This window comes from Tursiops truncatus, chromosome 1 (assembly GCF_011762595.2).
Source record: "Tursiops truncatus isolate mTurTru1 chromosome 1, mTurTru1.mat.Y, whole genome shotgun sequence".
Taxonomy (NCBI): domain Eukaryota; kingdom Metazoa; phylum Chordata; class Mammalia; order Artiodactyla; family Delphinidae; genus Tursiops; species Tursiops truncatus.
In genome coordinates this window covers 101432509-101447918 of record NC_047034.1, presented here as the reverse complement: position 1 = coordinate 101447918, position 15410 = coordinate 101432509, and the positions used below count along the sequence as shown (strand labels likewise).

General features: G+C 44.0%; 1 protein-coding gene across 1 annotated transcript in view; it reads right to left on the bottom strand.

The window, feature by feature from the left end:
- ABCA4 (ATP binding cassette subfamily A member 4) overlaps nt 1-15410 on the bottom strand; it is a 111253-nt gene that overhangs the window by 44002 nt on the left and 51841 nt on the right. The window contains exons 12-19 of the mRNA XM_073810836.1: nt 12494-12559; nt 9894-9983; nt 7954-8128; nt 6127-6258; nt 5046-5185; nt 4419-4556; nt 3190-3383; nt 2018-2102 (exon numbers count right to left, since the gene is read on the bottom strand). Of these exons, the coding sequence (XP_073666937.1) occupies nt 2018-2102; nt 3190-3383; nt 4419-4556; nt 5046-5185; nt 6127-6258; nt 7954-8128; nt 9894-9983; nt 12494-12559 (1020 nt within the window). The remainder of the gene's footprint in view (nt 1-2017; nt 2103-3189; nt 3384-4418; nt 4557-5045; nt 5186-6126; nt 6259-7953; nt 8129-9893; nt 9984-12493; nt 12560-15410) is intronic.

Sequence of the window (15410 nt, the reverse complement as noted above, 5' to 3'; positions counted from 1 at the left end):
CAAACAAACAAAACCCTTAATCCCCACCTCACAGGAAATGCAGAAGGGGGTTGAGAAGCTGTGGAAATGGACCATGGGATGGAGTACAGGAAGCACAGCATGGGGTGTGGGGAAGTGTCCAGTATCAAGTATTCACCTGATACACTCATACCATCAGAATTGAATTTTATGCATGAGCATGTGTTACTTTAAAATTAAAAATCTAATTAAAAAATTTAAAGCATGCATTTGAAGAGACAATTCCCTAGCACACTGTCTTGAGAGGCAGGTCAAAGGGGAAGGGATTCTGGGGACTCAGAGCCCAGGTCTTGTGTGTTTCTGCAAGCCATCCTCTCAGAGTCAGGATCACCCAATGAGTTCTTTTCCTTCTTTGTTTTAGAAATGACTCATGTGGAGGGATTTCACAGCTTTCAACCCAAATCCTTCTGCCTAGCTGGACTGGAAGGCTTGTTTTAAGTCAAATATGCAAATTAGACTCAATTGTCTTCAGCTCTGAGATGACTTCATGCTGGGGCCGGAGGGCTCCTCACAGGAGGAAGCAGCTCTGCCCTAACAGCTCTCTAGGGGTCACGTTCATTGTTCTCTTAGGAAGGAAATCGAACCTGAAGCTGCTGGATTCCCAGGAATTGTGTCTTAGACGTGTGTGTCAGCCTTTCCAGCAGCAGTCCTTCAGGGCAGCAGGGCTTTCAGCGTCTGGCAGGGAGGTCTGCGAGTGTGTGTGGTATGTGGGTGTGTGTGTGTGAAAAGCCTTCCAAGGAGCTAATGGGGATTGAAACGATCTTCCTTCTCTTATTTCGGGTATAACTACTTACTGTGCTTCCCACCCTTCACAGCATCTCTCTTCTATTCAAAGAAAATAAACTTTTATTTAGAAATAAAGTAATATTTAAAAAATTCACCTCAGCCAGCAGGCTCTGTTTCCACCTTAACTTTGGCACACACAGTAATTAAATGTATTCTTTTAAAAAAAATTATTCAGAAAGCAGGGAGGGGCCCATGGCAAGGCAGACTAGGAAAAAGACACAGAAATGTTCTAAAAAGATGTGTTCACGTTCACCACAGGTTCTGTCAGTGCAAAGAGAGGGTGGGAGAGTAAATATGATGCACCTCTGGGCATTTTGCCTCAGCTTTTAAGCGTGGTGCATAAATATTGTCTCGTTTTCTTGTTTCACCAGATTTTAGTTAGAAAAATATTTGTGCTAAGTAGGAAACTTTGTCTTTTCTTTGATAAGCAGCTATTTTCCCCCTTCATTAACTTGGATCAGTACATAGGTTTAGTTTTGCTCGTACTTAGGAATATGGGAAGTGTGGTATTCAAATTGTGAAGACGCCCCGGGGAAAGGGTGAGAGGCAAGCACTCAAGGAGAGTGGAAAGAACTGCTGACAAGCACTCTAGGGCAGGAGGTCAGGTCCTGCACGATGAGTGCTTCCACAGCGAGAGCCTCTCTTTGGCATCTCCCTGGAGTGGAGGCACCCCTTATGAGGTCTGACACACTCTAATCCAAGCAAGAACCACTGGAAAACTTGGAAGCTGAGAGGAAAGCTGGGCGTGTAACAGGGATGTGCAATATTCCTCAGATTTGGCATCTACACCGTGCAAACTGACTCTCTGGAAAAGTGCACGATGAGGGCTGTGCATCGCCGTGGCTCCACTGTAGGGCTCCAGCTGGCACCTTTAGAACCCCTTTTCTCCAGACACTGAGGAATGTGGCTTGGAGCCAGGCAGGAGGACTCCAGGAGTAGAGGCTTACTATGGACAAGGGCAAGGAGTGAACAAAGACTGGATTCGTCATTAAAAGGAGAGGGCCCTTAGGTCCATGACTTTAACATCCCTTTGGGAACGGAGGAGGAGAAAAAACTCAAAGAAGAAGATGAGCAATTGCATGACTGTGGGCTTGAGAAACACACAGAGTGTTCTATTTGCTCCCACTGAAATGCACGACAGCCGGACACACCCAACAATACCCAGAGATGATCGCCAGACAAGAACTGAGGTACAGTCTGCCTGAGTCCTTACCGTCCAAGACTTGTTCTGGAGTTATCTCATCGACGCAGGATGGACACCTGATGGAGAAACCCTTAGACGCACAGCTGCAGGTCCCCTACAACAGATGGACGTCAGTCACTTCTATAGCATCTCCCTGATGCTCATTGAAGTCACCACCATGCTTTGTTTCTCACGCCAAGTGTAGTCAACACATTTTTCTTCACTGTTTTAATCTATCACTTCATCTGAACATTTTGAAGCTGTGGCTGTTTGATTTTGTTCTGCAGAGTGTGTGAATCAGGCACAGAGAGAAACTTGAAGGACCCCTTTGGCTTGTCATTACTTATGTGAAAGCTATAGGTTGGCCCGTGCAAGACATTCTGCTTTTCCCTCCCCAGGGATGCATGCTGGGCTGTGGAAGTCTATCCAGGACTGGAAAACCCAGAAGCAGCCAGACGCTTAAACTACAGGGGCCAGAGGCATAAATAATGCTACAATAAAATAAGCATGACAAAACAACTTGAATGTGAGCAATGCCTTTCTCAATGAGCCCAAAGCACATTTATAATACTTTATCTCACTTATCTTCACCACAACCCCAAGAAGCAGAGAGGCAATTATCAGTTTCATTTTCTATGTGGAAAATACCCCACAACAATGAGGAATTAAGGAATTTGCCTAGGATGACACAGTTTGTTCACCTTGCAGCCCAGACCTGAACCTGGGGCTCCTAACATGCTGAGTTGGTCTCTGCTGGTTGGTATTTTTTCACTTCACCATTTTCAGGTTATAGTTATCAGGAAATCTTTTTCTTAGCTTTCATTTACCAATGAAATTTGGGTTTAATTAGGGAACATAAATGTTGGAATGAAAAAAGGAACTTAAACAACTACTGTCCTTTAATTAGTGTAACCTCGCAGAATAAGTCACTCCCTTCTATGTTGCACCAAACCACGTGTGCAGTTTAGGATTCTGGCCTATAATAATCAGAGGTCGTTTAAAACTAGTTGTTTTATTTGGGGTAAAGCATCTCTGCAGGAGAGTTCAAAACGCCCTTTTATCAAAATCTACAAATGGTTCCAGAAACAAAGAGGTCAGTTCTGCTGGCTGGAGTCTGATTTAGGTAGAAGTCCAGAAGGACAGCACCACACTGTGCGTTCCTTCTCACCCAGGACAGGCTCTTTCCCTGGACAGACACAAACCTTACAGCCTCCTCCTTGGCCCTGGATGGTCTTCATCTTGCGCACCAAGGTTAAGTAGAAGCCTGTGCCAAAGCAGTTCTTTAGGAAGAGCGGTGTGCCGGAGCAGTAGAGTCGTCCCCGGGCTATGATGGCGATGCGGTCCCCGAGGATGTCGGCCTCGTCCATGTGGTGAGTGGACATGATGATGGTTCTGCCTGTAAGGGCAGGGGTCAGGGGAATCACCAGGCAGGCCTGGGCCAGGTGTGGATGGGAGAGGATGTATGGCAAGCTTCCCATTATATGGGTTGCAAAAACTGGGAGTTAATAAATAAAAACAAGTTTTCTGCAATAAAGTCTAGAATATTAGAATAAAAACGAAAACAGCTAACGTTTTTAGCATCCTGCATATTGTAAAGCACTGTTTCACGGATTATTTCTTCATCAGACATAGGACCTGATGCAAATAAATCACCATATATGGGACATGGTTATTATAGTCAGTCAGCATCTTCTGAGTTCTATATGTGTATTCTCTGGGTCATTAAGCACTGCATTTATCATCTTTGCAAAGAACACACACACACACACACACACACACACACACACACACACACACACACACACACACACACACACACACACACACACACACACACACACACACACACACACACACACACACACACACACACACACACACACACACACACTCTTTGATACTAGCTGGAGATGTCATTGAAAGAAAATGGTAAATGAGGATTCCAGGAAGGCAAATCGACCGCGGGATTGAACCACACCACCACTTTTACGGACACTAGCTCTGCTTGCTGTCTCTTCTGCATCTGTACCTCTGGTTGCACGTGCCACGACAGAGGAGGAAATGTCACACTTTGAGACATCTCCATCTGCAGCAGTCCTCTGCAGCACTGAACACAGGCTCACTGCCCTCACACCTGGTTTCCAAGGGGGAATTTCACTAGAGCTGCTCCCATTGTTTCAGACAGAAGGGCTGCAGGTCGAGAGAACTTTCTAGAGCATTTTGGGAAGTAGGCTGCTTCATCAGTAACTCCCTGCTTGTACTTGTGCAAAATATCTCAGGAGGCTTCATCTAGAACTTATAGACTCCCCCAAGCCAGTGATAAAGCCCCGTCTGAGTACAGCTGTGGCCCTTACAAAATCCTAGGTGTGAGAGAGTGGAGAGCACCCATAAAGCCTCAGTGAGAGCACCTGCGATGCACAGTGGCCATTACCTGAGCGGTATTTCAGGAGCAGGTCCCAGATGGAGCGCCTCGAGTAGGGATCCACCCCAGAGGTGGGCTCATCCAGAACCACCACCTTGGCATCTCCCACGAAGGCAATGGCAACGGACAGCTTCCTCTGCATGCCACCTAGAGGTACAAGGCGGCAGGGTCACGGGAGCTGTGGACAATTGGAAGAGAAGGGCCCAGGGCTGACCTCATAAGGAAGGCACCTTAGATCCAGCAGCAGCTTGATGCTGCCTCCTGAGATATTCACACAGTGTCCAAAACTCTAGTGGCACAGGCCTCGTAATGCAGGAAAGAAAATCCCTGCCTCCTAGGGTCAAACCATTTGAAGACTGTTCTCACCTTTGAGTTCAAACACATAAACATCAGAGCAAATACAGCCCAGGCTGCTGCAAGATAGTGCTTCATGTGGGAAATAATCCAGAGGTGGGTTGGTCTTAGATGGTCAGAATAACTTTATAGAATGTTCCAACCCTTAGGAGCTCTCCTGTTATAGGCCTAAGAATATACACACATACACACACATGCACACAGGCAGATGCACAAGGCCCTGTGCGCTGGGAAACCATGGATATGCCATCTGAAGCGCTGTCTTTTCCCAACACCAAGCACCTGAGAGATCCTGCGCTTCTTCGTTCCTCTTGTGGTGGAGGCCTGTGTCCTCCAGCATGGCTTCCATCTCCAGCTGGGCCTCCTCCCAGGACCTCCCTTTCAGCTGCGCGTAGAATAGGATGTGTTCAGCCACTGTGAGACTATAGGGACGGGGCAATGAGAAAGGCAATGTGCTCAGCAATTCCACTTCTAGCAATTTACCTCATAGAAATAATTAAAGATGAGCACAAAGATTTAGCAATCACGATGTTCATCATGGTGTTGTTTATAATAGAAAAATGAAACAAAATACCAACCCTGCCAAAATATCTAAGACAGCTGAAATAGCACATTATACAACGGAATAGTATGTACACATTAAAACTTATTGCATAGAAGAATATGTAATAGCACGAAAAGATGTTCATGATATCTTAGGTTTAAAAAAGCAATCACATTTAAAAAAACAGGTTACAAAATGGTATGCAGAGTTTTATTCTCCTTTATAATTTTAAAGTATATATGCATATCTATACATGTATAAGAGAAAAATTATATATCAAGGTGTTAACAGTGGTTTTCTATGGCTGGTGAAATTACAGGTGACTTTTATTTTTTGTTTTAATCTATATTTCCTTCCTTCCCGTCTTCCCTCCTTCTTTCCTTCAATGACTGTATATAACTTTTTGGATAAGAAATAAAAGTTTGGGAAAAAAGCAACTGAAAAGCTTCCTCAAAAGTCAGTTTTTAATGCCTGGCTGAAGAGGAAAAAAGGAGCGATGGTCTCCTCTCTGGTCCCTGAAAGGGACCAGACTTCTGGGCAAGTACTGAGCAAGGGGCCCCGGGACCAGCCACCCTGACAGAGAGAAGGCAGCACCACTCTTCTGAGCAGGAAGAGCTCAGCTCTGAGTGCCAGAGGCACAGTCACATGCATGTCTCGTTGCAAGCAGGACAAAGGACCCCGAAGGTGGGGGAAGCCAAAGCAGAGTACTGCCTTCTGCCCCCAGAGCTGGCATCCCTCAGCTGCGCTCTAGAGAACGTGTTGTTGGAGGGCAAGGTGAGGTTAGGGCATGGGGAGGGTCTCAGTTCCTGTTCTACTTACTGGTGGAACAGGATGTTGTGCTGTGGACACATGCCAAGGCTCTGCCGGATAGCATCCAGGCTGGTTTCAATGTCCTTTCCCCTAATGAGCACAGTCCCGGATGTCGGTGGCAACAGACCCGTCAGGATGGACCTGCCAAACGCAGGAGTCAGTGGTTGAAAGGCTGGCCTTTAGGAAGGCCTTGGGACAGCAGCCTCCACCCCAGGGTCGGTGATTCTGACCCTCAGTTAAACCCCAACCATCATCAGCTGCAGGAACTAACAGTTTCCTGTACGGGGCTTAGCACCAGTGTGTACGTCCAGGCCCCTAGGAGGATGAGCACATCCGCCTTCCTTCTCTGCTTCACTTATTTCCTAGTTCTTTCAGGCAAGCACTGATGGGTGTACACTGATTCCCAGCTGTAGAATGCTCACTTGCAGCCGGAGATCCCTCCCCAACTCAGCCATCACAGCTCCTGGCGCTGTAGGGGGCTCAGTTAAAGGTATCCAGCCCATGGGTCCAAGTTTTGCCTGATGTCACCATTACGAAAGGCAAGGTCTTATTGAGAAGCCGAAGCGTTCAACGTGTATTTGTTGATTAACTGATTGAACCCAGGCCTGGGAATTATCACCACAATAATTTTGGATCCAAAATAATAAAAAGCCCAATAGGAATGTTGATTTATTTTGTAAAATGGGAAATGACGACGCTCACCTCATGGGGTTTTTTTTGGGAGGATTAAATATAGTTAATACCTGTAAAGCACTTAGAACAATGCCAGAATAAAGGGAGACTCAAAAATATTATATTACTTCTATTGAACGTTGTGTTCTGGCCACCAGGGGACATTGCATTTCACATTCATGAAGTAATGTGTTTGCCTTTGGGGTCCTGAACAGGGCTTGGGGCTCTCTGACCATATTAGTTAACAAGGAGAGAAATCAGCTAACCCTCCCAGCTCTGTCCCTGAGCCAGATACAATCTCAGGCTCTCTGAACTGGCCTGTTGATCGACCACTAGAGGGAAACAGAACCAAGTATAATGGCACCAGCCCCACATTCCATTCACACTGAACCGCCCTCAGAGAACATTCCAATGCAGGGTGTACACAGCTGTTCCTTCCTGGGGCTCTCTAAGAAGCCAAAGGACCTGACGACTGCGTTCATATGGGTTCCCTGCCCTGCTGCTCCTCGGGAAACCTTAGCTGGCCCTGTTTTCCTTCGCAGCAGATGACACTCAGGGCCCTTAGAAAAGTGAGGGGAGCTTCCTGACCTGAGGAGTCCATGCAGAGCCTTCATCTTCCCTGAACTTAGTTTTCAGTTGCCAGGCAGTTACCCCATAGCCCCTTTTAACTTTCTCCAGAACTACCACCAACCCTCATAGGTAGGAAAAGGGATGCTCTCTGAAAGTAAATAGCGCTCTACAGACAGAGGGCATGTGATGGTGGTGGCCACGACTTTATCACCACCATCATGACGGCAACGCTGGGGAGGCTGGGGGTAGGGAGGCCGGCTCGCAGCATCAAAGACAAGAGACAATTTTGGGAGGACCTGGCTCTTGCCCCCAGGGAACCATTACAACTTGGTGACCTTGGGAAAGTCACTTCAGCTCTCTGGATGTCCACTTCCCTGGCACAAAGGGGGCAATAAACTTACTACTCCACCTCTGTCTCCAATTTCATGTGAGGATCAAATAAAACAATATATGAGAATAAGCTTTGAAAACTGCATTGTACTTAACACCTTCCTGGGACACAAATATTGGCACATTTTTGTCACTAAAACTCAATGGGCAAGAATAGACTGAAGCTAAAAGAGGAAGAAGAGAGCCAGAAAATTAGAGACTCACAAGGTCGTGGTTTTCCCTGCTCCATTGTGACCGAGAAACGCGGTGATCTGGTTTTCATAGAAGGTAATGTTAAGACGGTCCACAGCTGGCCTGCCATGGTGCTCAAAAATCTTTACCAGATTCTTCACACACACCCCGGGAACCAAGCCTGGGAGCTCACGTTCAAAGAAGCAGTCTTGTTGGAAAAAATGAACATGATGTAGCAATGCCTTAGTGTACACATTTCCCAAGGTTCTTTCTTCAGACTATTGTCTTCTGCCCCCATGGCTTTAGCTATGACCTTTGTAAGGATGACTACAGAGTAATAATGGTAATAATAGTGGCCAACATTTATTGAAAGGTTACTCTGTGCCAGGCATTATTTCAAGTGCCTTACATGGATTTCCTCATTTCACCCTTACTACAGCCCTAGGGGAATAGATATTGCTGTGCCCATTTCTATTACTGAGGACACCTAAGACACAAGAGACATCAAGAGTCCAATCAAGGTCACGTGGCTTATGAGTGGCAGAGCTGGGATTCAAACCCAGACTGCACGCACTGTCTGTATGGAGAGTTAGCCCTAAGCTCAGCCTTCAATCCCAGGTCCTCATTTCGGATAGTCTGCTGGGCATTTCCTCATGGATTTCTTGTAACAGCTCAGGCTCCTCATTTTCTTCCCCAAACAACATTTTCCTTCAGACTGTCCTATGTTCATTCTTGGAGCTGCCGTTCTCCTGGTCACCTTGGCTCACATCTTTGAGCCAACTCTGACTGAAACTGAATTCTTGCTCCTCAGAACTCCAGAGCTTCTCCAGTTAGGGCGGGACAGTCCACTCTTCTTCACTCCTTTCCCTCTAACTCTGTCCCTCCACTTTTCGACTTCCACACCCCCCTACGGTGTGAGGTCCACTTGGTGTTCACTTCTGCCTGTCCTCCAGTCTCTCCCTGCTTTAGTTCACTCTATACAGCGTCACTTAATTTGTCATCTTAATATTGTAGTTCTGAGCACTTATTCCCCTGCCAAAAAAAAAAAAATCCCGTTGCTTCTTTTCTCTGTGCCTCCTGGTCTCGCCTAAAACTGAGGTAGGACCAGCCCCCAACCCCCTGATTTTGGTCTTGGAATTACACTCTGGGAGAAGGGTCTTCCCACAAGTTCTGCTGACTGGAAATCACAGGAGCCACAGGTCTCTGACCTCAGCTTTGTGAAATGGCACCTGGGATGGACCAGAGGCATGGAGGCTGGACCCTCTCATGCAACATCAGGTGAAGTCCAGAGGCCATGCTGCCTCTCTAAACCCAGGGTGAGGATAGCAAGAGCATTTAGTATCCACAGAGAAATTCATATGCTTAAAGAATAGAGAACATGGTGCGGGGGGAAGTACAGAACTGGTTCAAGAGGGAAGGTAAGGGAGGCAAAGGCCAGGGGAACACTTGCAAACTTAGTCCATGGGTTGAGGAATTATTAGGTAACTTCCACGGTCAGGAAAGGCTTTTGATGGCTTGAATGAATGGACTTCTAGATTTGTAAACCACGAATGAAATGTAGTCAGCTCCTTTAGACTCTTTCCCCCTGTGCACAGGAGCATTTATTTTTGTCTTTCCTTATAGCTCATATCCGCTTTAAGACCTAGTGACCCAAGTTATTGTTCTTGCTAAATCCTCGGAAGTCAGCACATTTGTGCAATTCACTTGGGGTTTGCCTAACAAGGGCACAAACACACCACATACTTTGGATTTGCTTTCTCCAGGAAATATGCGTTCATGTCTGGCTGGACCATTCATTCTGCACATGTGCAGCTGGACCCTTGAGAAGGTATTAGGTTTAACCCTTGTCAACAGAGACAGTCAGTTTCCTGGGTTCCATTTCACCCCAGTCACGAGGTGTTTTACTCTGGCTCTGTGCAGTGTTCTGAGCCTTTTCCTTGCCTCTGTTCTGCATTCTTTATTGAGGTTTTTACCATTTATTCCTGCTGGGTGTTCTGGGTCCTCCATTTCCTCTGTTACGGGTTCCGTCTTTTCCAAGGCCCTTTCTTCTCTGGTTGAACACCCTGCACCAACCAGAAGCCACTGTTACTCTCCTGGTGAGACATGAGAATCAGGAAAGGCAGGAAAGGAGGGGAAAAGAAGGCGGAGCAGAGTTTCCTACCATAGCTGGAAAACACAGCTCCCTCAGAAGGCCAAGCTGGCATTCCCAGGACAAGCCCCGAGCAAGGCTTTGCCAACCTCTGACCTGCGGGACTGTGAAGTTCCGGCAGTGGCTGGAAGGGCCTCCCAGCTGGCTGATTTGGCAACCTTCGCTGAGCCCAGAGGGAGTTTTGTAACAGGAGTTTCACACATCCTCTTAAAATGCCAGGAGGAGCCCACAATGTCAGATATTGTGATTAAAAAAAAAAAAATTAACAAAAAATTAACTTTGAAATGGGTTAATTTTCTTTAGCTCGTTAACAGTATTTTTCACTCCAATCCAAAACATGTCAAAGTCATGATGAACCTTGAGTAAAAGTCCATTCAAGCTGATATGATGGGCAGCCAGACCGAGACATCGTTTACCTGAGGAATCTACTTTTATGGGCATTCATGTATTTGGAGATTAATACCAGAGTTGAGTCTGGTTGACGTACAGGCTTGCACAAATTGTGAGTTGCGGTGTAAACACACAAACGTTCTCACACTCACACATACACCTACCTCCCCCCACACCCCTAAAGAGGCACTTTTTGTAAACTTGGCATTTGGTTTAAAAGGATATCAGGACATCCTGAAAGCGGAAGAGAAGCAGAAAAGCAAGCCAGCCAGAGAAGAAAGCAGGGGCAGGAGGAAACCATTGTCGCCAAGCATCTAAAGGCTCTGGCCTCAAGGGCACATACATGAGCAGGGTGGATTTTTCAATGCGGCAGCCCACCAGGGCCTCTCTGTCCACACCGCTGCCTGTACATTTGCAGGCTGTGTGGTGGAGTGGCAAGTAATGGGCCTGGTGGTCAGGGACCCACCCCCTCCAGTACTTCTGTTTTCTGAAGGACTTTAAATCTACTGCCCACAGTTCCTTTGATCTCTTTACTAGCTATCATACTGCACTAATGTGTAATAATAAAATAGCAGGGGGAGATATTCTTCTAGTCACTGGAGTGAGTTCCTTGCCAGGAAATGTATGTCCCAGTTCCAGATTTTGTCCCAAGTGAATAATGGGAACTGGGTAAGACACTGGCTATCTCTTGGGTTCCATGTCTTCATCTGTGAAAGGAGGGGTTTCGGTGGAAAAACTCACCTCTTTTCTAATTTTAGAGAAATTTAGGAATCTATTTCCGTCTAGCCTGTGAGACAGGTGAAAAACATTTGGTTTCTGTTGGCAAAAGCATGACTCATTTTTGAAGGAGCACATTTGTCTTAAGATTTCTCTTTTCTTTTTTTTTTTTAGAGGCAGCGTATCTGCTGAGATTATAGAGGGGAAAAAATGCCCACAAGTCCTGATATTCATTGAGATTAGAAACATTCCAGGAACAGACTTCTGTGTTGAAAATTCCCATTTATGATGGGTTATAATTTTATTACAGTGGAAATTTAAAAGTTTATAGATAGACAAGAAAGACAGACAAGCCAACATAATGGAAAAAACAAACAAACTGAGCTGTTGAAGTGCTGTTTGTTCGAACCATTAAAAAAAAGGCACCCCCCCCACCCCAAAACTTTTAAAGGTCCTAGGCTAATCGCCTAGAGAAAACAAACATCTATCTTAGTGCTTAAAGGATAAATCCTGGCCCAGGCCCAATAGTACAAAGTAAAGAGCAGGCAGGTGAGGAACAAACAGATTGGAAAGCATTTCCTTTGCTTCCAGAAACTCCTAGCTCCAGGGGAGTCCCCAGCTCTCAGCTCTGGAATTTCTCTGCCTCCTCATACCTCACAAGAGTCTGTGGTTTCCCCCCAATTCTAGAACTCTCCTTTGGCCTCCCATCCTATTCAGGAGGAAAGGTAAATTTTATCTAGGATGCATTCTGGGCAAATGTCCTTTTAACCCTCTTTCCCAACCAGAGGAAAGACCAATACTAAGAGAACCTGGGAGTATTTGCCTTGAAGATCACAGCTCTGCCCCAGCCTCCAGATGGGCCCTTCCTTTGGGAAAATAAATTCATTTATATTTGAAAAAGTAGAGAGGAATAAAAAAGCAGATGAGGGGAGGCAGCAGAAGATGAATGTAAAGATTCCTCTATGATTCTCTGGATCTGTTTGCTTTGAACTGAGAAGTTGCAAAACTTATTTGCACCCTGAAGTGGTCTGGCCTTCTTTTAAGAGTGTGCTTTAATCTACTGGGCACGACCAGGACTCAAGGGTTTATCAATGCTCAGCCATCACCCTGGCCCAGTGACTCACAAAATATGGGCTCCCAGAGGCTGTGATGCTACACCAAGGAGCAGAGCCCTCAGCAGACAGCTAACCAATCAGGAATCTCACACTTCACGTAAGAGCCACCTCTACAATGCACACACATTCCACGCAGAGCCAAAGGAGCTAAGTTCAAACATTTGTTTTACTTTTTTTAATTAAAAAATTAAAAATAACTTACCTTCACCACCTTGCCAATAAGACTCTTGTAGAAGGAAGTACCAAGGAAGTGGGGTTCCATAGTCCCCTAAAAATAGACAGGCAAATGAAGAGAAAAAGCCTAAGTAGCTCCACCTTACCACAGTTGTATAGGATCTAGAATTTATCTACCCGAACCTCAGATTGTAACTGTAGATATTTATAGCTCATAAGCATTACGTGGCTATCCACATGCTTCCTCCAAGACTACTTCTTCTAATATGTTTTAATTCAAAAGGTCATGTTTTGGGGGTGAAACTGGCAACACTAAGACTAATGATCTTGGCTGACATTAGTTTTCTAAGAAAAAAGAATCTAAGCATACCCCCCTTTTTTTCCACATATTCTTATTCTATTTTATTGTTATTTTTTGAAATATAAATTTATTTATTTATTTATCTTTGGCTGCGTTGGGTCTCGTTGCTGCGTGCGGGCTTTCTCTAGTTGCCGTGAGCAGGGGCTACTCTTTGTTGCGGTGCGCAAGCTTCTCGTTGCAGTGGCTTCTCTTGCTGCAGAGCATGGGCTCTAGAGCGCAGGCTCAGTAGTTGTGGCGCATGGGCTTAGTTGCTCCACGGCATGTGGGATATTCCCGGACCAGGGATCAAACCCATGTCCCTTGCTTTGGCAGGCAGATTCTTAACCACTGTGCCACCAGTGAAGTCCCAAGCATACCCCTTTTCAACAGTTACCAGATAATAATAATAATGATGATAATCACTAACATTTGTTGAATGCTCTTTCTGTGTCAGACATAACTGTAAGTGCTTTCTATGTGCTAAATAATTTAATCTTCAAAACAACACAAGGGGATAGGTAGTATTACGATTCTTGTCAATAAGGAAATTAAGGCACACTGAGTTTGAAGCATCTGCCCAAGGTCAAAACAAGATATGTTGAGGTGTGTGGTGGAATACAAAATAATACTTGGTGTTTGTCCTCATTTCCTGGCACAGAGCTCCTAAAACCATTGGAGTTTCCTGAGTAATAGGAATGCCTTTTGTTATTCATAATAGTTCATTATTAGTGTGAAGAAATGCAAGAGATTTTTGTGCGTGGAATTTGTATTCTGCAATTTTACTGAATTTTTAAATTAGTTCTAACAGTTTTTTTGATGGAGTCTTTAGGGTTTTCTACATATAAAATAATGTCATCTACAAATGTTACAGTTGTACTTCCTTCCCAATTTGGATGCCTTTTATTTCTTTTTTTGTCTGATTGCTGTGGCTAGGACTTCCAATACTATGCTGAATAGAAATGGCGAGTGGGCATCCTTGTCTTGTTCTTGATCTTAGAGGAAAAGCTTTTCAGCTTTTCACTGTTGAGTATGATGTTAGCTGTGGGGCTGTCATACATGGCCTTTATTATGTTGAGATATGTTCTCTATGTACCCACTTTGCTTACAGATTTTATCATAAATGGATGCTGAATTTTGTCAAGTGCTTTTTCTGCATCTATTGAGATGATCATATGATTTTTATGTTTTGTTTTGTTAATGTGGTCTATCACATTGATTGATATGTGGACATTGAACCATTCTTGTATCCCTGGATTAAATGCCACTTGATCATGTGTTATGATCCTTTTAATGTATTACTGAATCTGATTTTCTAATGTTTATTGAGGATTTTGCCATCTTTGTTCATCAGGGATACTGGCCTGTAGTTCTCTTTTCTTGTGGTGTTTGGTTTTGCTGTCAGGGTAACGTTGGCCTCGCAAATTGTGTCTGGAAGAGTCTTCTTTCTTTTTTTTCTTGGTGAGTCTAACTAAAGTTTTGTCAATTTTATCCTTTCAAAGAACCAGCTCTTTCCTATTGTCTTTTTAGTCATTTCATTTATTTCTGCTCTAAGCTTTGTTGTTTCCTTCCTTCTACTTTGGGCTTCTATTTTTCTTCTTTTTCTAGCTTCTTGAGGTGTAAAGTCAGGTTGTCTATTTGAGACTTTTCTTGTTTCTTGAGGTAGGCACTTATTGCTATGAACTTCCCTCTTAGAACTGCTTTTGCTGCATTCCATAAATTTTGGTATGTAACATTTCCATTTTTTATTTGTCACATGGTATTTTTTTTATTAATCTGATTTCTTCTTTGACCCATTGGTTATTTTAGCATGTTGTTTAATCTTCATATGTTCATTAATTTTCCAGTTTTCTTTGTATAATTAATTTCTAGTTTCATACCACTGTGATCAGAAAAGCTGCTTAATACGATTTAAACCCTCTTAAACTTAAGACTTGTTTTGTGGCCTAACATATGACCTATGTCAGAAATGTTCCATGTACTCTTCAGAAAAATGTTTATTCTGTTGCTTTTAGATGGAATGTTCTGTAAGTATCTGTTAAGTCCATCTGGTCTAACATGTTGTTTAAGGCCAATGTTTCTTTATTGCTTTTCCATCTGGATGGTCTATCCATTGATGTAAGTGGGATATTAAAATCCACTACTATTATATTTCTGTCTATTTCTCCTTTTAGGTCTGTTAATATTTGCTTTACATATTTAGTGCTTCTATGTTGGGTGCATAAATATTTACAAATGTTATACCCTCTTGTTGGATTGACCCCTTTATCATGATGTAATGCCTTCCTTCATCTCCTATTACAGTCTTTGTTTTGAAGTCTATTTGTCTGATATAAGAATAGCTACTTTGGGTTTCCATTTCCAAGGAATATTTTTTCCCATCCCTTCATTTTCAGTCTTTGTTTGTCTTTATATCTAAATTGTGTCTGTTGTAGGCAGCATATAAATGGGTCTTGTTGTTGTTTTTCTTTATCCATTCAGTTACTCTATGTCTTTTGATTGAAGAATTTAGTCATTTACATTTAAAGTAATTATTGGTAGGAATGTGCTTATTGCCATTCTGTTAATTGTTTTTGCTGTTTTTGTAGCTCCTCTCTGTTCCTTTCTT